This window comes from Elephantulus edwardii, unplaced genomic scaffold (assembly GCF_000299155.1).
Source record: "Elephantulus edwardii isolate Elephantulus edwardi_28Jun2011 unplaced genomic scaffold, EleEdw1.0 scaffold00202, whole genome shotgun sequence".
NCBI classification, from domain to species: domain Eukaryota; kingdom Metazoa; phylum Chordata; class Mammalia; order Macroscelidea; family Macroscelididae; genus Elephantulus; species Elephantulus edwardii.
In genome coordinates, this window is record NW_006399952.1 from 4539724 (window position 1) to 4563392 (window position 23669).

A 23669-nucleotide genomic window follows, 5' to 3' on the forward strand; every position below is an offset into this window, starting at 1 on the left:
CTTGGACCAAGTGTCAATAAATACAGAAAGATTTAAAAAAAAAAAACGAACAACAAACTAACACCTTGCTGATAAAATCACCAGTCTGAAAGAAGAAGTGAGAAGGTAGATGGTATAAAACCTGTCCAGAGATCAGAGTGCATAGAGGGAACAGTAAGCAGCAGAGAAACAGGCCTGGTGTGATAGTGGGAGACGCTCTGTAGGAACTCGCCTTAAGTCAGGCGGCATCAGGGCTCAAAGGTCTCTGAGGAGCAGCCTCCTTCCTCAGGCTCCCACACCCCACAGGCAGGACTCCCCTGAGACATAGGGACCTTCTCTCCATAAGGCAACCAGCCTGCTGCAACAGAGGATTAGCTTTGAGGCATGGAGAACAGGCCTCAAAGAACAGTTGACAATGCAGTTGAAGTAGGGGAAGTTTCGGTGCAGAAACACATTAAGAATGTTCACCAGGCATCGTTATTTATAGGCATAAAAGTCAGTGAAATAATCTTTGAGCATAAGTGTCATGGAGATGCAAACAAAGGAAAGATATAACAGGAGGTGAAACTGGATCGGCTTTGCTGTTGCTGAGGCCCCGAGTAGCAGGAAGGGCTAGTTACCCCAAGTGGCCTGGAAAATGTGATGAGAAGCGACACTCAGCCATGCACGTAGCGTTGTGCCATGCATAACCTGAGGAGATAGGTGGTGGCCCTAAAGCCTACCATCAACAGAAACCAAAAGTAAAGAATTTACACTTGACCTAGAGAGGGAAATTTCATTTTGACCTCTGACGAACAGAGCCTTCTTTCATTTTGACCTTTGACTTCTAATTTCATCTTTAAATCATTTTGTTGTTTAGAAACTGAAAAAGTGAGGGAGTAAAAATCTTACTTTAGGGGAATAGCCTAGTATATGGTGAATGTAGGATGAGGCTGTCAGAACTTTCTTGGGTCATAATTATAAGCCTAACTTCTCAAATAAAATAAAATAAAATAATTCCTCTGCCGGATGCAGATTGACTACAAGGCAGATTAAAGCAAGTTGGCCTCAATCCCTTGTCCCAGCCAGCCAGTCCCAGAGGTGCAGTGAACTGACCTGAGTTTAGAAGCCTAACCTTCTCCCAACTCTCCCACTGACTATGCAAGGATCAGGGTCACTACCTGGATGGCTCCACTGAGTCTATTAACCAGTCTGGAATTCAGTTGCTTGTGAGGTTGAATGGGAGACAAAACAGCCAAGTCTCTGCTCTCAAAGGAGCTTGGGTGGCACAGGGTTACATGACGTCAGCTAAGAGAAGGATCAGCAATTCAAATCCAACAGCTTCTCTTCAGGAGAAAGACAAGTAGTCTCCTGGAACGATTTACTGACTCACAACTCTCTGGGAGGGTCAATACAAATCAGAATCATCAACTCAACAGCACGTTTCTTGGTTTGGTTTGGAATTGCTTTGTTTGTTTGTTTGGTAAAGATTTGAAAACTATAAATTTGAGCACCTCTTTTACATTCTAGCTTCTTGGAGGTCTTGCTAAAGCAATTGTTTTTGTTAAGGATCCTCGAATCAGAACTGACCCATAGCTGACCCTCCAGTAGCTTTTCAGAGGCAGTTAATTGCATGAGAGGAGATTGCTCATCCTTCTTCCGCAGAGCAACTGGCAGGTTCGAACTACGTGCATTTGGGATTGCAGCTCAGCTTCTTACCACCAGGCCACCAGAGCAATAGATGAAATAATTTTGGACTCCTCCTTCCCTATGGTTAGGCCACTATATAACGTCCTCAATCCAAACTATAAATAAACAGCACTTCCTGCTCCATCTGCCGTGAGAGGCACCGGTGACCCTCAGCCGCCAACTTAATTGGGGCATCATAAGCACCTCAACACAGCTCTCCAGAGTCACTACCATTAAGCACAGTCCAAATGCATATGCTCTCTTTGCTCAGTCTTCTTTTTTTAAAAAAAATGTCATATTGATTTGCGTACAATTCGCATGCATTTTGTTTCATTCGTGTACATACATTGTGTCTCACATATTGCTTCACTCACATTATTTCAGACATCATCCCCATACATTGTGTTTTATAAGATTAATCACCATTAATCAATGCCCACTATTATCCATCTTTTCATGCCCCCACTATATTTATCCTAATGCCTTCACCCCCTCACTGCACCCACCAAACTCTGTGACCCTGTAGTCTAGCAGAGGAACACGTGATTTTATTCTAGGAGAAGAGTAGAATAAAGAATTATTATGGGGTTGGGTTTTTTCCATATTCCCTCACCCTGTGTTAGCAGCTGGCAGGTGGCTAGCTGAAATTACGGATATAGATTATGCTTGGAACAGACTGCTTATTTGAAACTAAGGTCTCAATGCCTTGGTCTCAAGTTCAAAGTCCGATCAGACAGGATGCTACATAGTGAAGTCACAAATCTCAAAGATAAAATGTATGTCTATGGGAGTACATGCATTCATGTATAGAGCTATGGGATGAGGAATCTGAACAAAGGGAGGAGGTGATAAAGAAGGCAGATGAGAGCTGAAGTTCTACAAGAGCTGAGAAATCGCTCTGGTAAAAAAAAAATAATAATAATAAACCTCGTAACGATATCAAAGTTGAATCAACAAGTATGCCAGTAAAACCCTTTTATTATTTGCCTTGTTTGGACTCAGTCCATGTTCCTATTTAATTGCTTCTCTCATTTTCTTGGGACATAATTATAAGGCTAAATTCTCAAATAAAATAAAATTGTTCCTCCGCTCTATGTAGATTGACTACAAAGCAGGTTAAGACATGTATCACTCAAACCCTTGTCCTAGTCAGCATGTCTCTGAGATTCAGTGAACTGACCCAAGTCTAGAACTCTGGCCTTATCCAGACTCCTCATTTAATTATCCTAGGACAAGTCACTTGCGAGAGAAGGGAGTTAGAGTGTGGAGGAAATCTCTCTCTCTCACTCACTGTCTGTATCTCTCTCTCTCTCTCTCTCTGTGTGTGTGTGTGTGTATGTGTGTGTAAGAGTGGCTTGGCCGTGTGGCCATATAAATCAGTAATTAGTTTCAATGTATTTAAAGTGTAAGGCTCAATCCTTAACCTAAGTGCTGTTGTGCCATTGATTCCAGGTATTTTAGCAAGGGTGAAGCAGAAAGTTTAAACAAGTCCATCATTGCAATGGCTAAGAAATCAAAACAAACATCTTTGTAATGGCCCAATACTTCTGACACCCAGTATGATGGGAACCTTTGCTTTATTACAACAAAGTAACATGGAGAAGAAAGAAACCTGATTCTTATAAGAAAAACTGAGTTCTTATAAGCCCTAATAGTCTAGTGTATAGGGAGTTGCACTGCCAACCCGGAGGGTGGAGAATTGAGTCCACAAGCTGTTCTATGGGTGAAGGATGGACAATCTCCTCCTGTGTAGTTTACAGCCTCTGAAAACCCAGGGGAAGGTCAGCGGTGAGTAAGCTCTGACTTGATTTTTAAAATATAAATATATATATGCATTTCTTATGAAAAAGTATTAAATATCATGAGGAAATTACTTAGAAATGCATATTACTGACTTAGAAGTAGCTCTGCTGCTTTCTGAGGCAGATTCCTGCAAACGGCATTTTCTGGCTGTGGGTTAAATTGTGTAGTGGGAAGAACTGGCAGGAAAACAGGAAGCATGTGACTGTCACCTCGTGGTCACATGACCACTTGGTACCTGGTGACTTGTTTACCGGTCATCATCTAGTACCTAAGGTGGATACACACCTCACAAAGGCTGAGAGTTCATCTGATCCATCTGCTAAGCTCATACACAGGAGAGCATGGAAACATGCTCTAAGTAAATGTGTTATGCAAATATTCTACACTGAATATGTTAACATGACAAGTTCATAGATTAGCCTGAAGAAGTACCATGAGCCACGTGGGTGCCCCTGGAGAATACTGCACTGGGCCCCTTTGGCCTCGAGACAACATCATCAGAGACTGGGATGGGTGGGTGCAGGGGACAGCTTACCGATGTCGAGGACCCTCTGCTTGGCTGTGTGCTGGCGGGAGTGCCAGTACTTCCAGTACTTCAGCTGTTCGTCCCGGTTCTTGTCTTCGCTGAAGACCACCATCACCACGCTCTGCAGAGGCAAGAACCATGGAGCTTACTTTCTGTTCTGACTTGACTGCCTCAGTCTCCAGTTCTGGAAGCTCTGCCTGAGGTGTGGGTCTAGAGCATTGTTCATCTTGCTTCAGAAAAGTCTACCAGGCAAGCTCCCTTGTAGTTTATTGTTTTAAAATGGACCAATTTACAGACTGGGAGAGAACTAAGTGCAACATGGAGGAGAAGAGAGTCCTGCATCATTTTTACAATACTTTAGTCATAAACAATTGAATTGAGTCTGGAACTGCCAGCAAATATGTTATCTTGTAAGATAATGGGGGGAGGGGAATGGTGCATTTTTTTTAACTTAAGCAGGTATATTTTTGAGATTTCCTATCCTTAAACTCAGAATTTGGCATCTTTTATAAAGGAGCAAGCATTCATTTCTGGTCTAATTCAGGACCTCAGGCTAGAATAGTGGTAATATGAGGGAAATACTAAATAAAAGATGAGATCACCCTGATGAACATAGCTCTCAACTACAGGCAGTTCACATACCAAAAAAACCAGATAGCCAAGTATGCGATTTATATAAATAAAATGTGGGTATACTTTAAAATTCAGCCTGAGAAACTAATTGTATCATGGAGAAATGAGAAATGAGTTTGAAGACTACTTACCAATGGTATGTGAAATGTTATAACAAGTTCTTAAGGAATGAGGGCCAATAGAATCTTTTTTTCTGAAATAATGGGAAAGTATTCTGTGACTGGAGTGGTGGGAATAAGTGTGTTTGAGATGGCTAGGTTGGTACAGGATAGAACAGCATTTAGAGCTCTTGTACATAGGGTTGCTATGAGTCGCAAGCGACTCAATGGCACATAACAACAACAATATGACTACAAGGACAGAAGAAGAAATGATGCCTTCAAATTGTAGTGTTATGGACTGCTGAAAGAACTTGGTTGGAGAACGTACTACCAGGATATTCCTTAGAGAAAAAGAGAGTAAAACTTCATCTCTTAAAATCTGGACTTGTTGTCAGGAGGGGTCAGTCCTTGGAGAAGGGCATTATGCTTGGAATAATAAAGGGTCGTCAATGGAGAGGGAGAGCCTTGACGAGATAGACTGACACGATGACTACAACAGTGGCCTTGACCATATCAGAATGTGAAGACAGCACAAGACAGGGCAGGATTTTGATCTTCTGCTCACAGAGTCGCTATGAGTCAGAGTTGACTTGACAGAGCCTAATGATCTAATAACTAAATGTTTGAAGTGGAAAGAGGAGAATAGTATTAAAAACGTTTCTTAGTCACACACCTTCCTGTTACATCAGAAGAACATTTCATTGGCTCTCAGTCCTTAGGAACACCTGCTCTGTAGGACTCCCCACACTAGTGGTCATTTACTTAGTTACAACTATTCAGTCACTAGAAATGTCTTCCCATTGAACTTCAAACTTATCAAAGACTAGGACAATGTGTGTGCTCACACATTCTTGTTGCTGACTGTCAAGTCAATCTATGGCTCACTCCTAATGTGTGTTAACACTCATTGCACAAGAAAGCAGATGTCTGTAAGAAAACCTAGTTTACAAGCATATATCTGTATTATCCAAATTAATAAGCAGCATGACTTTTCACTATAAGGAAGAAAATCATTGACTGTGCTGTTAAAATGAGGAGTCCAGCCGGGTGTCCACTGTCTCCTGACTTCTTCCAACTTTTCTGTTTAAATGTTTACAGCTGTAGAACACTATGAACAGAATTAATGTTGCTGAATATAAAAGCTGTTCAAATGCCAAGTATTTTATGTTATATACATATATATCATAATTTAAATTTTAAAAAAATATTTCCTATGTTTATTTCTATCTCTTCCAAAATAAAAACAGCATTTAAAGTTTCTTTTGTTTTACTTTTCCGTAACAAATGGCTCATATGACATAAATAATGGCATTCTTGGGAGCAAATTTATTTCTTCAGTAAAAAGAAAATGGCAGCGTGAAACTGCTATTGCCAAGTCTTCTATGCTCCAATTTAGAATATTGTTTTCAGAAAATATGGGTAGATTCTAAGAGCATTCTTCTTTTCAAGAATGATTAATATTTTCAAACAATGACTCCTGTCCCAGAGTTGAGGAGTGAGAAGAGTCTATTGTGAGTGATTGTCTTACTCTCTAAACCAGACCCAATTGATTCCCATCGGCCACTTACAACTCACACAGACTCTTTAAGAGAAAGTGGCTCCTCATTTATGTTAACAGGTGACGCAAAAGTGAACTTTTTTGAAAGGTCACTATATTCCAAACTGTTATTGGGACTTAGAAGACACAACTTTTTCAGGGTGGTGATAGTGGTGATGCTACAAGTTTTCACTCTTACTTGGATGGTACAATATTTCATGGTCTTTTCAATTAAAAAAAAGCTTTATCCAGTATCTTCTTAATCAGGCATACAGATGTTAGTGTATAGGGTATAGATTCTAGGATATGCATCTAGGAATTAAAGAGGAAAATAAATTCTTCCATCTTCCAGCTCTCCATGCTACCTAACACATTAATGATTAAGAGAGTGCATTCTGGGTCTGTTTGCCTGGGCTATATCCTGATTCTCTCACACCTTAGCTATTCTCAGTGACTGGCTTCTGAAAGCCCATTTCCTCATCTGTGTTACTGTAAAGACAATAGTGCACATTCCACATAGTGATTATTTTCAAATGAGTGACAACATATATGGTAATTAATGTGGCTTATGGCTGGTGCCTACAAGATAATAAACAATAGCTGTTATTTTGTGTTTCTTGAGCTCTGTTGGCCTAGTGCTAAGAATCTATGCTGCAATCCCGAAAGAACACAGTTGAAATCTGCCAGCTGTTCTGTGAGAGAAGGATGTGCAATCTCCTCCCATGTGATTACCACCTCTGAAAACCCACTGGAGGGCCAGCTATGGGTCAGTTCTGACTCAATGGTACACAACATCATTATTATTATTGCAGATCATCCCTGATACCTGAGACAACAGGGCTTGGAACATAGCAATTCTCTGGTGGGCACACACGACACTGGGCATCTTTCCACCTGCGAGGGTTTCACTTGGTGCAGGACACCTGGCCCACATCATCTCCTTATTTCCCTACACTCTTACCCCCCCCCCCCACTCCCAACAGTTCTCATCTGTGACAACCTGGGAGGAGGCATGCCTGCTGCACATGGAGATTGGCAGCAATCCTTTAACTTATTCAAGCAAACAAACAAAACCAGAAAGCCTAATTTAGAGATTCCCGCTTCCATTTTACTGCAAAAAGTTAGCATCAGGCAAGCAGACAGGACCGAGTGCTCTTTCTCATTTGTTGATTTTCCATGGCAATCTGTGGTTAGGGGTCCACTTGGGCTGTCCTGTGGCCTGGGCGCACCATGGTGCTCCTCCCCTAGAGTTCTGAAAGGCCTACAGGGAAGTAACTACGGATACAGTAAGGTGAGGAAGGCACCATGACCACAGCAGCATAAATCATTTTACAGTGTGCCAGGAGACTCCTCCAACCTCCTTTTCAGAGCTCTGCTATAATTTTCCTTTTCAGAAATGAGGGATTACCAGTTCCCTCCCTTCTTGGCAGGAACGAGAGTGCCAGAGGCTGGCAGCCTTCCAGGACAGTGAGCAAAAGTTCCAATTTCATTTCCCACAAATTGGACTAACATGCATGAATCTCAAAATTCCTCTAAGTCACTCCTGATAGAGATCCTGCTTCTTCCCTTGAATACTGAGTAAGCATGGGGCTCCAGAAGACTTTTCAACCAAGTTGCCAAGGGCCTGTGAAACGTGAACATGGAATGAAGGATACTTTCCTTATAGAAAGGAGCAGTGACTCTTTCCTATCCACAATGAAACCAGGCTTACAGCTACGAGCTGTAAAATGAATTATTAGTTCATCAAAAATAACTAGTTTGCACATAGGCAATGACTGAAGCATAAACATTTCCCTGGATACAGTCAGAAAGTATGTTCCAAGTATGGCCCTCCCCTGGGGTTTATTGGTTACTGATTAAATTGATAAACCACAAGCCAATCCATTTTCTTGTTCCAACCCTCTGACATTTACTCTGGAATTATTTTGGATTTTTTTTAATTGTTTCACAAAGGCTGCGAAGTAGCCAATCCATTCATCTGGTCCTTCCATGTTTATTAGAGAAATGGGGCCCATACCCTGACTTTGCTGATCGGGTGTCTGAAGCACTTGTTGTCCCCAGTTTCACTGAGGGTTATAGCATAGAATTGTCCTTTGTTGAGGTAGGTCATGGGGCCCTCCCCCTGCTTCTGACGGAGAGACTTGGTGGCTTCCAGGGTGTACTGAAACGTGCCACTGTGAACAAAAAAAAAGCAGGGGTCAGATTCACTTACTTGGACATTCCTGCCTTGCCAGTCAATTTCATAGCAACAGGATTTTACATAAACATTAACTAAAATTCACACTGGGGTTTTTTTTTTTGGTTTGTTTTTTGTTTTTTGGGTTTTTTTAGAGACAAAAACACAGCATATGGCAAAACAGATGAGAGACTAGATCAAAGGTCATTTTTAGTACAATGTATACAGCATTCCCAACAGTGGCCCATAAACCAGATGGTCTAAAGAGCCCTTGATGCTCTTGGCTGCTGTGTAAGGCCGGACCTAAGAACCTGTGTGAACTCCTAGATGGCAAGTGAGCAGTGCTGGAGCTTTAAGAAGTAATAACCCAAGTACAAAAATGAATGACCACTCCCAGACGGGAAGGCAGCATTTGAGAAGATTTCTCTCTATGCTCCCTGATCTGCAATAAAGTGCTTTGGATATTTGGGGCGAGTTGGGGGGGCGTAATTTAAAACATTTCCTTTTTGCTCTTAGCAACAAACCAACTGCATGAAATGCTTCTGTTCATTTCACAAAAGTACTTAGCCTTCTTTTTTATCTAATTTACATGTTACAAGTAGTTATGTTCCACTTTCAAATATTTCAAAATATGAAGAACATCAAATCAAACAGTCTTAACCTAGAACCTAGCTCCTTAACTAGTGCTTTGGGTCTTCTGTGTTTGTTTGTTTGTTTAAGACTGCAGCAAAATGGCTGATCCAAATTAGGTATTTTCAAGTTACCTCTGGGCTAAACCTAGCCTGCTATTAATTTTTGTAAATGAATTTTATTGGAACAAGCTACACTCATTTGTGCACTATTTGTATTGTCTCTGACTTCTTATTTTATGCTACAGTTACAAAATTATGACAGAGACTATCCAGCTTACAATACGTATTTACTACCTAGCTCGTTACAAAATAAGTTTGCAGAATCCCCTTCTAAATAGTTTTCTATATTTTCTATATAACATATTTAAATTATTATTACATTTATGAGACAAATTCTTCTAATTAACATATTAACAAGAAATATTTGTCTTTTTTATTAAAAATATTTATATCTGCTTCATTAAAGGATGTCACATAGTAGTGATTCATTAACAAACATATTGTGCATTTTCTGAACCACTAGAAACTCTTCATTGAGACTATAAAATGTTTTAGCTCTTTAATTTCATAGTCTCTGAAAGCTAGGTATAAAGGCATCTCTCAAAGTTTGCTTCTCACAGTGGCCTGCTTGTGAAATTGTAACTTACTCTTATTTTTGGTGGGTTTTTGTTTATTTCCTCTTATTAGAAAAAAATGTTGAAGGACAAGATAATGCTTCTCTTGGATGATAAAAATCTTGTGCTTAAACTAATAAACTAGGGAGCTTTGGTGGCCTAGTGGCAAGAAACTGCGCTGCAATCCTGAAGGCATGTGGTTCGAGGCCACCAGCTGCTCCATGGGAGAAGGATGGGCAATCTCCTTTTGAGTGAGTAATTGCCTCTGAAAACCCATCGAAGAGTCAGCTATGGGTCGGTTCTGACTCAATGGTACACAGCAACAGCAACAGCAGCAGCAAACTAATAAACTAAGCAGACTCCAAAATGATGCTTTTTAATACAAGATAGAAAATCAATCACTTCAGGCAAAACCAATTCCATTGTCATTCAGTGTGAAAAGGCAATGTCAGTGAAGGATGATTGGAATTTGAGATCTGGATTAGAAATCACCCGTGACAAGTGGTTTGTGACTGATTCAGAGGACAGGTTATTTTAAACATGTGAAGAGAATGATGAACCCTTCTCCCAGAAAAATACATGTCAATGTAAATAATTTTTAATACAATTCCAAAGGATTGTATCCCCTAAGCCTATCCAGAATAAGAACCGCTGACGTGCACCTCCTTCATATAACAGTAGCTGAGAGGTGGGCGCTCTGTCACTCCACTGACAGGACAGTGACAGGAAAGCCAAGCCATGAGAGGTGACCAGTGCTCTTTTCTGTGGCTGATTGCACAGTTATCTAAATTTATACCATTAAAATATCATATGCGCTCCATATTTTTCAGGCTGTTATTTCATTTCATTCTCCCTTCTTGTCCCACTTAAGATTTCTTAAGGATGATAGGGGGAAGCCTCAGAAATGGAGCAAGACCTCAAAGGATAAGGAGATGTCAGGTAGGAACAGAGATGACAGAGGAGTGAGCACGGACAAACACGAAATCACAGAGTTGCCCAAGTTGGTGGTTGAAGGGAAGGGGTAAAGGAAATGGGAAAGATCTGGTGGGGACCTGAAAAGACAGGGTAATGGTGGGCATAGTCCAACGGTGATTAACATTATTAAACATAATGCATGGGAATGCTTGTACGAAACACTATGTGAATGAAGAATAACGTAAAACACAATGTATCTGAACTTTGTTAGCAAACAATAGAAAATAAATTTTAAAAATTAAAATAGAGAAAAACAAAAAAGGTGGGAAAACAGGTCTAAAGCACAGTGGGACCAGAACAGAGAGAGAGGGAGATTGGCCACCAACACAAAAAATGTATTGGGAATTGTTGAAGTTAGAAAAGGCAAAATAATTTCTTGTCATTACCTCTTCTGTTTAGGCATAAAGAGAACTCAAGGTCTTTGAATATCTGACCTCTTTACTTAGAATACTCTTAATCCTTTTCCTAGGACACTCCTGCTAATCCAAGATCCCACTCACCTACTTCTGGTACAGCACTGTCCCATTTCACCTCCCAGCCACCCCCCTACCCTCACACACCCACTGACTTAAAGGTCTATTTGTCTTTTAAGTTGCCGGTTTATGTATCTCTGAATCAGGGCTCACCTATCAATTGGCTAAATATATTACAATTTGTCTCCACATATAGCACCTCTATAGACTAATTCTCAATGCCTAACAGCCTCTACCAATAAAGGGAGGAGCTATAATATCAATTCTATCTTATCCTCAATTCCTATCTCATTGCTGGTACATGGAAGTCACTTGAAGGAAACTGTTGGCAGGGAGATCTGTTATATTGCAATAAATCAGGGGAACATTGATAAGTGTAAAGCTGAAAAGTATGATAACAAATAGAACAGACACATAATTTAGCACTTGGCACATGTTGTGGAAATACAACAGGAAGGCACACAGCTCCTTACACTTGAGAGTTGGGGTCACTGAGGGGATGGCTTTGCTGTGTTCACCAAATAGAAAATAAAAGTGTAAATATGAAGGAAATGCAGGAGAAAGAGAAAAAGGAGGAAAGACAGAACTCCATTTCACACTCATTGAGTTGGAAACCTGTGAGTTTGAGAGTCAATGATATACCTAAAAAGAGATGTCTAGCAAAACTAAGAAGGAATAAAAGGACCACGCTTCCGAAAACTGGTGACACCAATCTAGAGAAAGAGAATAACTGAAGACACAGGAAATCAGATTATTTCATAAAAGTAAACAAATAGTAAATGCATTTAAAGTACAACTTAGGATATATTTGAACAGTTATCAGTTAATCCATTTTGAAATTTAGCTTCTGGTAACCTACCTTGAAGTCTGGTCATACATGTACTCCTCAGCCCCAACTGAAGCACTCCGAAATTTCTGCAAAGTTTAAAAGTCATTGAAATTAAAACAAATAAGAATCACTTCTTTGGGGGTTAGGGATGGGGTGGGGAAGAGGTGTTAAATGTTTCCAAATGTGTTACTCTCTCTTAAAAAAGAATATTCTCTTTTGGTGTTTTCACTTTTTACAGTGAAAATAGTTCTCTGTTGTTCCTAGATCTCAAATATCCGAATATCATCTGCACAATAAGAAGTGCATCAGGGGGGACAATGCATTTGAAATGTGATGAATTGCATTGATGACCTCTGGCTTGTGTTTCTTGTGCATCCTCTCAATAGTAAAATATGCTGCACACACTGCTGCACCACATAAAACGCTGTTGTTAGTGCACTCAGACATTCATTACAGATGCCCAAAAATTGGATTTACATCAGGATCAATCTATAATGGAATCACTGAAACTGAACCCCATTTTAAGCTGGGGACTGCCTTCCATTTGTTATTTGCACATCTTAGATGGACCTCTGGTGGGTATAGTGTGTTAATATTAGCTCTGCTAAGCAAAAGGTCCATGGTTGGAACTCAGCAGCCACCTTGCAGGAGAATAGCGAGTCAAACTTCTCTCATAGACATTCACAGTCTCAGCAATCCCATGATCCATTCCATCCTGCCCTCCAGGGTCACTAAGAGTCCACAATCAACTTGATAACCATGAGTTTAGTTTCTGGAGAGTTCATATCTTCACAAGTATTTCTCAAATGTTTGCAGATAGTGGAAACAGTGTGCTTAAAAATAAAAAGCACTTTTTTTTTTTCATTTTCTCTTACATCCAACACTTATCTCAAATGTTACAAATTCTAAATTAATGGAACAATAACAATTCAAAGAGGTCAAATAACAAAAACAGTATAGTAAACTAGTAAGAGGTAGTCCTAGAATCAGATTGTCTAGGGTCAAGTTCTTTCCTTTTTGCCTATGACTTTCGTAAGCTGGAGCATGTACCATAATGCTCCATCTGTAAGATGCTTGGAGCTCCTAGGTATTGTTGGGTATCATCAAGTTGAAATTGAGAGGAGCTTGCCCATCTTTCTTCTATGGAACACCCAGTAGACTTGAACCACATGCCTTTGGGATTGCAGCATAGCTTCTTATCACTAAGCCACCAGAGTTCTGATCAATATTGGCAAGAGGAAATGAGGATATAGAGGAGAAGTACTTTAGACAGTGTCTGATATCCAGTCAGCACTATGTATGTGTTGTGTGTGTTTGAGTGTGTGTGTGTGTGTGTGTGTGTGTGTGTTAAACATTATTATCTAGTAAAAGCTTGACCACTATCAATCCTTGTATAAAGAAACCTTCATGGTCACAATATTATTGGAGAGTGAATTTTTTTGAGAAACAAAATCTACTTATTATACATAAAGAAATTTTGGCCTGGAAATATCATTTGGTGTTTATACAGTGCAAATAAAATATATTTTGTCATATTTTAGAATCTTTTCAAAAGCAGATATGCAAACAGCTTAATTATTGAGCCCAAAATAAATATAATAAAATATTGGCAAAAAAGTCTTGGTTGACCATATGTTCCTTTGACTGAGACTTTTAAAGAAGTATCTTTGGAGGAAACAATCAATCTTCCTGCTTCTCATTTTTCTGCCATGAACTTCCATTCCTTGACTATCAATTCTAGGTTTTCCTCGGTCAGGAAAGCAGTAATCAGAACCATTTTTCGAAATTTGCCTCTCAGTGCCTAACCATGATCTCTAGAATTTAGTGTACTCTTATACCACAGTTTATCTGTATATACGTACACCCTTTCTCTTTATTTTTTCCATAGATTTTTTAATTCTTTTGATCTAATAAGATATTCTTGCCTTTGATGTTTACCCAGATACATCCCATGAACATGTCACAAATACTGATTAAATGATAGAATAAGCATGATAGAGAATATAGCCTTGCCCTGGTCTCAAAGAGATAAAAGCTGGTTATTAAAAATGAAGCAACTCATTAAATATGAAAGTCTTTGTCATTCTATCATTCACCCACTTATTCAAGTGTCCTGACTAGAAAGCACAGAGTGGGCACCGTCAGCAACAGAACACCAGCAGCATTGTTGAAGGCTTTCCTGAGATCTCTGAAAGCTAGAGAGATCTAGGTATAAAAGAGAAGGGGGAAGGGGGAGCTCAGGTGACCTAGTCGTCAGGAGTTTCTCTTTGAATCTGAATGCACATGGTTTGAATCCACTAGTTGTTCCATGGGAGAAAGATGGGCAATCTCTCCCCATGTGGTTCATGAAAACCACTGGAGGGTTGGCTTCAAGTCCACAGCACACAACAGAAACAACAATGAGTGAATGGACTCCAAGTGAGAAAGGACCACCATGAATCAAGAAACAAGCTAAGTCCATGAGGCAAAGGGCACAGGTCTAACCTGATCACAAAGAACTCAAAACTCTAGATCTTTGCTGTACAATAGTAGCCATTAGCCATGTGTGTTACTTAAATTCTTTATTAGAATGAAATATCCTACCCCTCACCAGATTTCAAGTGCTCGGTTTCCACATGTGGCTCCTGTTTGCCTTATTTTCTCTCTCTTTGCTGTTGAGTTGGATATTCCCATGATTGCAGAGAGTCCTATTAGAGAGTGCTGGTATAGGAAAAAGTCTGCTGACTTAAAAATAAAGGAGATGCACTTCCAAAGTGTTTGTATGAAGTAATTGTATCCAGTAATTGTTTGTATCCAGTAATTCATAAAAATTCAACATGACCTTGAATTAACTTGTCATGAAAAATACTGTCATTTCTTAGGGCATGGAAAAAATGAATTTGTTGTAAACACCCTAGCCCACTAAAAGATCTGAACTCACAGTCAACGGCTTTAAATCTCCAGGTGATACACTAAGTCTTCAGATTAAAAAACATAGCCAAGCATATAGTCAAGCTGACAGAAATGTAAAATCCCACATGGCTTGAATGTATGTGGACAAGAACTGTGAAAAATTATAGCATAGTTAATTGGTATTACATGGGTATTACTTGTCCTCAAGTTTATTCTTAAAAACCTCAAAAATATAGCATCACCGGGAAGAGAAGTGCAGCAATGAATGAATGGAAATCCAAAATCTTTGTAAATGGTCATTAAAATTATTAAAATAAAATAAAAAAGAAGGAAAAAAACATAGCATTACAATAAATTATAATTAAGCAGAATAATTCTAGAGCATGGAACAGCATGACCTCGGGCAAGAGGGAACATACCAGTTTCATAAAACTGAGTAGAGCCCTGAATCTCATTGCCTTCCAGCCAGAATTGCTCATGAGAAATCTATACCTAGATCAAGTAGCCATTGTCAGAATGGAGTTTGGAAATGCTACATGGTTTACAGTCAGGGAGAGTTGTATCAAAGACGTCTTCTTTCTCCATATCTATTCACTCTGTATGCTCAACAAATAACTCATGAAGCTTGAGTCTCTGAAGAAGACTGTGGCATTAGGAATGGAGGAAGATTCATCAACAACCTGTGTTATGCTGATAATACAACCTTGCTTGCTGAAAGTGAGGAAAATGTGAAAAGTTTGCTGCAAAAGACCAAGAACCACAGCTTATGGTATGGATTACATCTTAACATCAAGAAAACAAAGGTCCTTACCACGGGGTCAACATTCAACATCATAATAGATGGAGAAAGGATTAACAGTGTCATTTATTTCATCTTGCTTGGATCAACAATCAACACCCTTGGTACCAGCAGTATAAACACACATGATTGCTGATAATTCAAATCTCATTCTTGACTAGTCCATCTCACAAGGTTTGAAGAGTTATATTAAAATGTCACACTGTAGAAAATACCTATTGCACAGGTGATGTTTTCACTTCAGCATTATTCGAGAGGTTATTTTAAAAAGTCAAGGTGAAGACATTCTTGCAGGGAATTTTGGCACATCTTTTAATTCCTCACAAATATTTCAGCTTATTGTTATGAGCCATCAAGATGGAACTGACTCATAGCTGACCCTCCAGTGGGTTTTCAGAGGCTATAAATCGCATGGGAGGAGATTGCCTACCCTACTCCCGCAGTGCAGCTGGTGGATTTGAACCATGTGTCTTTGAGATTTCAGCACAACATCTTACTAGTAGGCCAGCCACAAGTAAAACAAAGCAAACGGATATGTCACATAGAGAGTCCGGAAAAAGGGAACTCCTCACCCCCACCTCCATCCCCATGATTTGTAAGGAGCTCTGGTGGCCAGCTGGTAAGGAGCTACTTGCCAAGCTAAAGGCACAAGGTTCGAATCTACCAGCTGCTCCGGGGGAGAAAGATGGCTGTCAATTCTGATGAGATGTAAGGCTTCTGAAAACTTACTGCAGAGTCAGCTGTGAGCCGTACTCATGGGACCTAACAACAGGCCTGTAAGTTACTAAAGTGTGTTTATAAAGAAAGGTACAAACAAGCCTGTTCAAAGTCTTTTCTAAAATTGAATCAGACAAATCCTAGCCTTGCCATTTCATTGATTCATTTATCTGGCTTAAAGAGCAAACAGGGGGGATGAACAGCGGGGACGCCTAGAGGCCCTGCAGGCTGTGACTCACCTCTGCGGGCCCGTCTTTGAAGCTCTCGCTGTAGGTGCTGTCCGGGGTGCTGCGCTGGTCATCCTTGAGATAGGTGCTGTGCGCCACAGCTATGGAGGACACGTCGTACTGAGACTGCTCGTAGATGACCACACGGTGCTCGTCGCTGTCCCCCCGGGAGTAGTGCATCGGCGGGGCCATGAAGACTGGCGTGAACTCCTCGGTTTTCACCACGGTGACGCCGGACACGGGCACAGCCGCTGGGCTCTCGGGGACGCTGGCACTGTAGGCCTCGCGCTTGGGACTGTCCAGGTGCTGCTCTTGGTTCAGGGAAAGGTTCACGGGCACCGTCCTGAGGACCTGCACGCGGTTTTCTCCTCCAGTCACATTACTCTGCGCTTCACCAGTGCCCAGACAGTTTCTGCGTGTTTAAACCCACCCAGGCAACATGAAAGAATTAGTTGGGGGGGAAATCACTGTTTTGCAACTGCTAATATTGAATGTACCATGGACTGCCAAGAAAACAAACAGATTCATCATAGAGAGGGTTAAACCAGGCTGCTCCTTGGAGGCAAGGATTCTGGGGCTTCGCCTGACATACTTTGAACATGTTGTAAGGAGAGACAGGTGTTTGGAGAGGGACATCATGCTGGGTAGAGTAGAGGGACAGCACAGGAGGGGAAGACCCTCTATGAGGTGGATTGATTCAGTGACTGGGGAAATCAGGATGGGTGTGTCAGAGGCAATAAGATTGGCACAGGTTAGAGCACAGTTTAGGGCTGTTGTACATAGGGTCGCTATGAGTCTCAAACGACTCAACAGCACATAACAACAACAACAACAACAATAAAATCATTAAGGATTTGAAGTCATCGAGGTTGAAGACAAAGACCATTGGCGACCTGAGCAATGAAAAGGTCAAGCTGGTACCATGTGCATCTACATGGATGCAGTCATTGAAAGTAAGATAATTAGAAATGTGTATCTCATGGTGAAAGGGCCCTGGTGACCCTGCGGTTAAACATTCACCTGATAACCAAAAGGTCACCAGTTGGAACCCACCAGTCGCTAGTATAGAGAAATACAGGGCAGTTTGCTTTGGGAGAGATTCATTCACTCACTTACTCCATGCCCTGGAATCAAATGGGTTCTGCCCCATGGTGACCCTCCGTGAGTATCGGACTACAGATCTTAACAGGAAAACAATGTCCATCTTTCTCTCTGAAGACTGGCTGGTGCGTTCCAATCACCTTGAACACCTTAGAGGGAAGTTCGACTCTGTCTGGAAGACCCTGAGTGAGATGGGTTGGCAAAGTGGCTGTAACAGTAAGGATGAATATATCAGCGATGGTGAGAACTGCACAGGATAGTGGAGGGGACAGGTCTGCTGTTCATAGGGTCTCTCTGAGTCCTTGTCACAGCCCCTAACAACAGCCATAAGGCAGAACAGAATCAACTGCAATAGGTTTGGCTTTGTTCTGTTGGTTTCTATTTTAACTTTGTTTTTCCCTCATGGTGTCAGGCAGTGTTAAGTCTTCAGTCTCCTCTTCTCTTCTATTAAATGTTACCGTCAAGGTGAGAAGGAGCAGGGTCCTTATACCCAATCAGGTCTTTAGATCTGATGGGCAGCTTTCAGAAAACCCAAGAAAAACAAGCATGACGTACTTAAATGACATCAAATAAGCAACAGGCCAGGATGTAGCACATCTTATTGTCAAGTCAAAGACATTAAAAAATTGGAAGAATGAGGAGACTGTTCTCTATCAAAAGAGATTTTAACAATCAAATCTATTGAGTAGATCTTGTTTGGATCTTGACCCAAACAAGCCAAAGAAACATTTTTATGAATCAATGGAATCTGTGAGGAATATGAATACGGGCTGGGTATTGGCTGATATTAAGAAAGTGCTGTTAACTTAATTAGGTGAGATAACGGTTTTGGTATTACATAATAAAATACCCTTAAATTGTAGAGCTGTAACAGCAGTGGCATTTGTTTCTTAAACAGTATGCCTCTGGAAACTCTATGAACTTTGAAAAATGATAGTCATCGAAAGGTTTTAGGTTTTTTGTTCATAGGATTACTATGAGTTGGGCTCAACTTGATGGCAATCAACAACAACAAGTGATAGGTATCTAGAAATGAAGTGGGATGATGCTAGGGACTTGTTTCTAAATACTATAGCCAAAAAATTAAAGAAAGGAAGAGAGAGAAAAGATGACAACATTTACAAGCACTGACTCTTGGGGATAGATGTATAGTTAGGGGTTCATTATTCTCTCCTCCCTGCTGTCATGTATGTTTAAAACCTTTTGAAAGAAAAAGATGCCCCTCGCCACGGCTGTAAATATCTTTTTTTTAGTGAAAGTTTAAAATTAGTATTGATTTTATTTTATTTTTTTCTTAACTTCAAGCATTCATATACATTTTGTTGTATCACATTAATTAAAATGTACTAAGAAAACAAAAATGCTCACCACTGGGTCGATTGGCAACATCATGATGTATGTGAAGAGATTGAGATGGTAAACAGCTTTAGTTTCCTTGGCTCCACAATCAATACTCTTGGCACCAGCAGCCAGGAAATGAAAAGCCGTATTGCATTGGGAAAGTCTGTTGTCAGAGACCTCTCCAAAGTACTGAAGAACAACAATGTCAGTCTGGCAACTAAGGTGCGCCTGATACAGGGTGCGGTCTTTGCAATCATTTGCTATGCATCAGAGAGCTGGTCAATGACTAGGGATGATGGAAGAATTGATGTCTTTGTGCTATACCACAGACTACAAAGAGAATGAACAGATTTTGTCCTGGAGAGTGTTAAACCAGGCTGCTCCTTGGAGGCAAGGATTCTGAAGCTTTGTCTGACATACTTTGGATAAGTTGCAAGGAAGGAACAGTCCTTGGAGAGGGGCATCATCCTTGGGAGGATGGAGAGACAGCGCAAGAGAGGAAGACCCTCAATGAGATGGATTGATTCAATGCTTGGGGTAATGGGGGTAAATATGTCAGAGACAGTAAAATTGGTACAGGATAGAGCAGGGCTTAGGGCTGTTGTACACAGGATAACTATGAGTTGCAGGGGACTAAATGGCACATAACAACAACAACAATAACATAATTGAGCATCTTCTTATTTTATATTGCCTGAAAGAAAATGTTTTTAAAAGAGCTTTTTTCCCCCCTTTTTGTGTACCATTGAATCAAATCCGACTGGCAAAGGAGGAAATTGCCCTCCTTCTCCAGCAGAGCATCTGGTGGATTTGAACTACACACTTTCAGGACTGCAGCATAGGTTCTTGCCACTAGACCACCTGAGCTCCCTAAAAGAGCTTTTAAAAACTAAAATAAATGAAAAAAAAAAGCAAAAACTAAAACAAATGAACATTTTCAAAGAAACATCTCTTAATTCTTAATATGGAGGGGAAGAAATTGTTCTTCTAATCTAGTAATTTCATGGTAGTGGAGGTTGGAAATGGGTTTTATTTCCTTTTGTGGCTCTTTCCCTGTTATTCAGTGGAGTAAACTCTTATTGGGAACACAAAATATGCACAAACTAATCACTACATATTTGAACCAAATGGAATAATAACATGAGCTAATTCACATCTTTAGGATTAGGTCACTTCCAGACATATGAAAGTGGTGTAACTAGATTTATATAAGACAAGATCTCCCAAATCTCCAGTACTCTGTCCGGAGAAAGAGGAAAGTGTAGAAAGTCAATTGTTGTCAGGTTAGGATGAAATGTTATCATTTATACTGAGAAGTTCTAGGATGTAGTGGAAAAAAGACAAACTCCTTAAAGGAACATTTTCACGGGCAGCAAAATAGTGTTATTATCAACATCCATTTTGTCATTAAAATGTGTGGCTACCTCTCACTTATTTATGGACTGTTCTGAGTGATGTGGAGAGGAAATATATGTTTTGTCTCACATGTGTGACTTTTTTTAACTAGTGTATGCTTTTTGAAGTTTACCACTCATCATCTCTCACGGAGGGAATAATTGAAAACATTACTTCTTCTAAGAGCTAGGCTTGTTTCTCTCTCTAAAGGAGGATGTCAGTTAAGCCTCCAAGCTTGCCTAACTAACAAGCAGGGCTTGGTATTTTCTGCTTGGATTTTTCAGATAAAACTTCAAAATGAAGCTTGAGGGAGGAATGGGTCCATGCTAAAAAAAAAAAAAAAGCCAGCCAAAAAAATACCAAAATTTCTCTACATGGGTCCAAGATCTATCAAGATCATTTGGGGGTGGCGGGGAATCCTCTAAAGGATATAATCACAAGCCTGCAAGCATTCTGCAAATGAATATGAGGCTCCCTGGTAATAATGTGAGAGTGTTCTGGTAGCTTCAGGCTAAGGAGCTACACTGCCAGCCTATAGACATATGATGTGCCCACCAGCTGCTCTACAGGACAAAGATGGGCAATCTCCTGCCATGCAATTTACTGACTATAAAAATCCACTGGTGGGTCAGCTATGAGTCCATTCTGACTCGATGGTGTGTAACAAGTAATAATCTGATTTCATGACCAAGTCAGAATAGAAGAATTTTCTCAATTATATTTAACCTGAATCAAATTAGCAGGAAGAAGCTCAAATCCAGACCACCCACCTTACAACAGCATTTCCAATTCCATTGTTTAGAACGTGGCATGGATTGCTAATTGATACTCCTCAAATAAAGAAGTTCATGGTAAAAATAAGCTTTTTTTATAAAATGCTGTCATAAAACCAACTAGAGTTTCATAAAGATCATAAGCACAGCACAGGCTCTAGGTGTTCCTTCTCCTGGTTAGCTTTATCACAGGCATTCCTGTGAAACTCATTTCATTCAGATCTTTTTTTTGTGGAGCAAAATTATCTTATAGATAATTTGGTTGAGACTTGGATGTGGTAATCTGGTTGAGACTTGGATGTGGCCTTTGCTCGAAACTGGGTGTGCGAGTGGATTAGATTTGGCCTCTGTTTAAAAAGGCTTTTGGGTTTAGGCCCTCGGGCCTGTGGCCCTCATGCCTGGTTTTAATTGTTTTCAGCTAAACATTTTTCTAAGTAGTACAGCAATGATAGTCTTCAAAATTACATTCAACCAAAAAAGCCAAGCTCATTGTCATCATTGTGACTCACAGTAACCCCACAGGGCAGTGAAGAACTGTCTCATGGGATTTCCACAGCCATATAAATGTTTATTGAAACAGATTGCCACATATCTCTCCCACAGCATGGCTAGGAAACTCAGACAGCCAACCTTTTGGTTAACAGCCAAATTCTTTAATCACTGTGCCACCAGGATTCCTAGAACCAGGATTCTGTACAATCATGACTAAACTATACAAGGTAGTAGTGTATTCCACAGTCACATACTTAAAGATGTTCTGCTGAAATCACAAAAACAGTGATTAAAATACAGTGAGATGCTGTTAGTATTTGATGTTCAAAAAGATGCTTTGACCAAAATTGCTCTCTTTGGCATATTGTGTGACATGTTATATAATCAACTATTATGACTTCTATTTCCCTGACTCACTGTAGCAGATAGCACCAGCTAGCTTCATAGGCACTGGTGGGATCACAGAAAGATTCAGGACCTGCAGAGTCAGCCTCTTCCTCTGTTATCACTCTGTGTCCACAAGGCCCTAGGGCTCTGGGGCAATGGAGGCCACCAGAAGACCTTGCTGGAAAGGTGAATTAGATTCAAATGATCAAAAGACACAGGAGGTGCTGTTTGGAAGTGATGTGCAACCCAAGGAAGGCTCTTTGGGGGAGTGGATGCCAATGCCCTGATGCCAATCATATAACAAGATCATAATGTCATAAACAGCTCCTCTCGCAATGAGGCAAAATTCTAACACAGGTGCAGGGACTGGAAGTGAGGGGGGATTGGGGATACAGTCATGTTTCTTTCTGCTCCCATGTGAAAGAAGCTTTAATTGGAAATCACTTGTGGTTCTTCTCCATTCTTGTGGAGGAAAAGATTTATATGTTTGGCAAGTTTGAGAAAAGTAACCAAGCACAGGGTTACCCAGTCCCTTCAGTCCTCTCTTTTTGTCTAGATGTTCCTGACTAGAGAAGGGCTTTCCAGTCACGCACTGCCATGCCACAAGTGGTCTGTCCCTTTGGGGAAGCCTGAAGCCTAAATAGACTGAATGGGGAAACATATCTAACTCAAGTCACAAACTACACATTCAAAGTCACATCCTCCAGTTGTGCATGTGTTTTTAATCTCAGTTTGCCTATGTTGGGGGGTTTTCCAGGTTCCTAATTTACTATAAAAATTAATAAATTTTATGATAAGTTAAGCTAGCTTTTCCAGTTATGACAAATTAGCAGATGAGGTGCAGACAGCTTAGAATCCTATTTATGTGGCTTTCACAGCTGGACTTTTTTTAGATTTTAACTTGAAATATAGGACAAGCAAAATAACGTCCCCATATGTGGCCAGTGTTCCAGTGAGCATCACTGTCTGGAAATGCAGTTATTTCAATCTAGCCAAAGCTACAAATTCCACAGCCAGTGTCCTTCAACATATAAAGCCGACCTCCGGTCCAGCCAGAAGACTGTCACCTTCTTTTGTCGGTTTTCTTTTTCCCTCAGCTGATTCTTAAGTCAGAGGTGCAGAAAGGTTTTAGACAACACATTCTCACCCTCTTTTACACCCTGCACCTGAGGGTGATCCCCGTCCTTTATGGCTCTCCACCAGCTGCTTCCCTGGGCCCCAAACACCTACTTTCTCTCCTCTCACCCCTTTGGAAAGTGACACTTAAGTTCATCAAGGACCTTCTCACAGTCATTGGGTTGATCAGAAAAGCTATTCCAAGAAGTGCACTGTCTTGGCGATATATCACCCCTAACACTAGGGATTTTAAGCCTCTTAGAAGCAAGTTTCTAAAGAGCCATTTGATAGTCTTTGGATACACAACAAGGAGGGTCAGCAAAAGAGAGGAAGACCCCAGTAAGATGGATTGTCATGGTGACTGCAGCAATGGGCTCAAGTGTATCCGAGAGAGTGAGGATGGTACAGGATAGATCTGTTGTTCATAGGGTCAGTACAAGTCGTATTTGACTCAATGACACCTAACAACAACTGACGGAATCA

General features: G+C 40.5%; 1 protein-coding gene across 1 annotated transcript in view; it reads right to left on the minus strand.

Moving 5' to 3' along the window:
• Nucleotides 1-23669, minus strand: part of GRHL2 (grainyhead-like 2 (Drosophila)) — a 172057-nt gene that overhangs the window by 80388 nt on the left and 68000 nt on the right. The window contains exons 4-7 of the mRNA XM_006897162.1: nt 16594-16993; nt 11977-12032; nt 8265-8421; nt 3986-4097 (exon numbers count right to left, since the gene is read on the minus strand). Of these exons, the coding sequence (XP_006897224.1) occupies nt 3986-4097; nt 8265-8421; nt 11977-12032; nt 16594-16993 (725 nt within the window). The remainder of the gene's footprint in view (nt 1-3985; nt 4098-8264; nt 8422-11976; nt 12033-16593; nt 16994-23669) is intronic.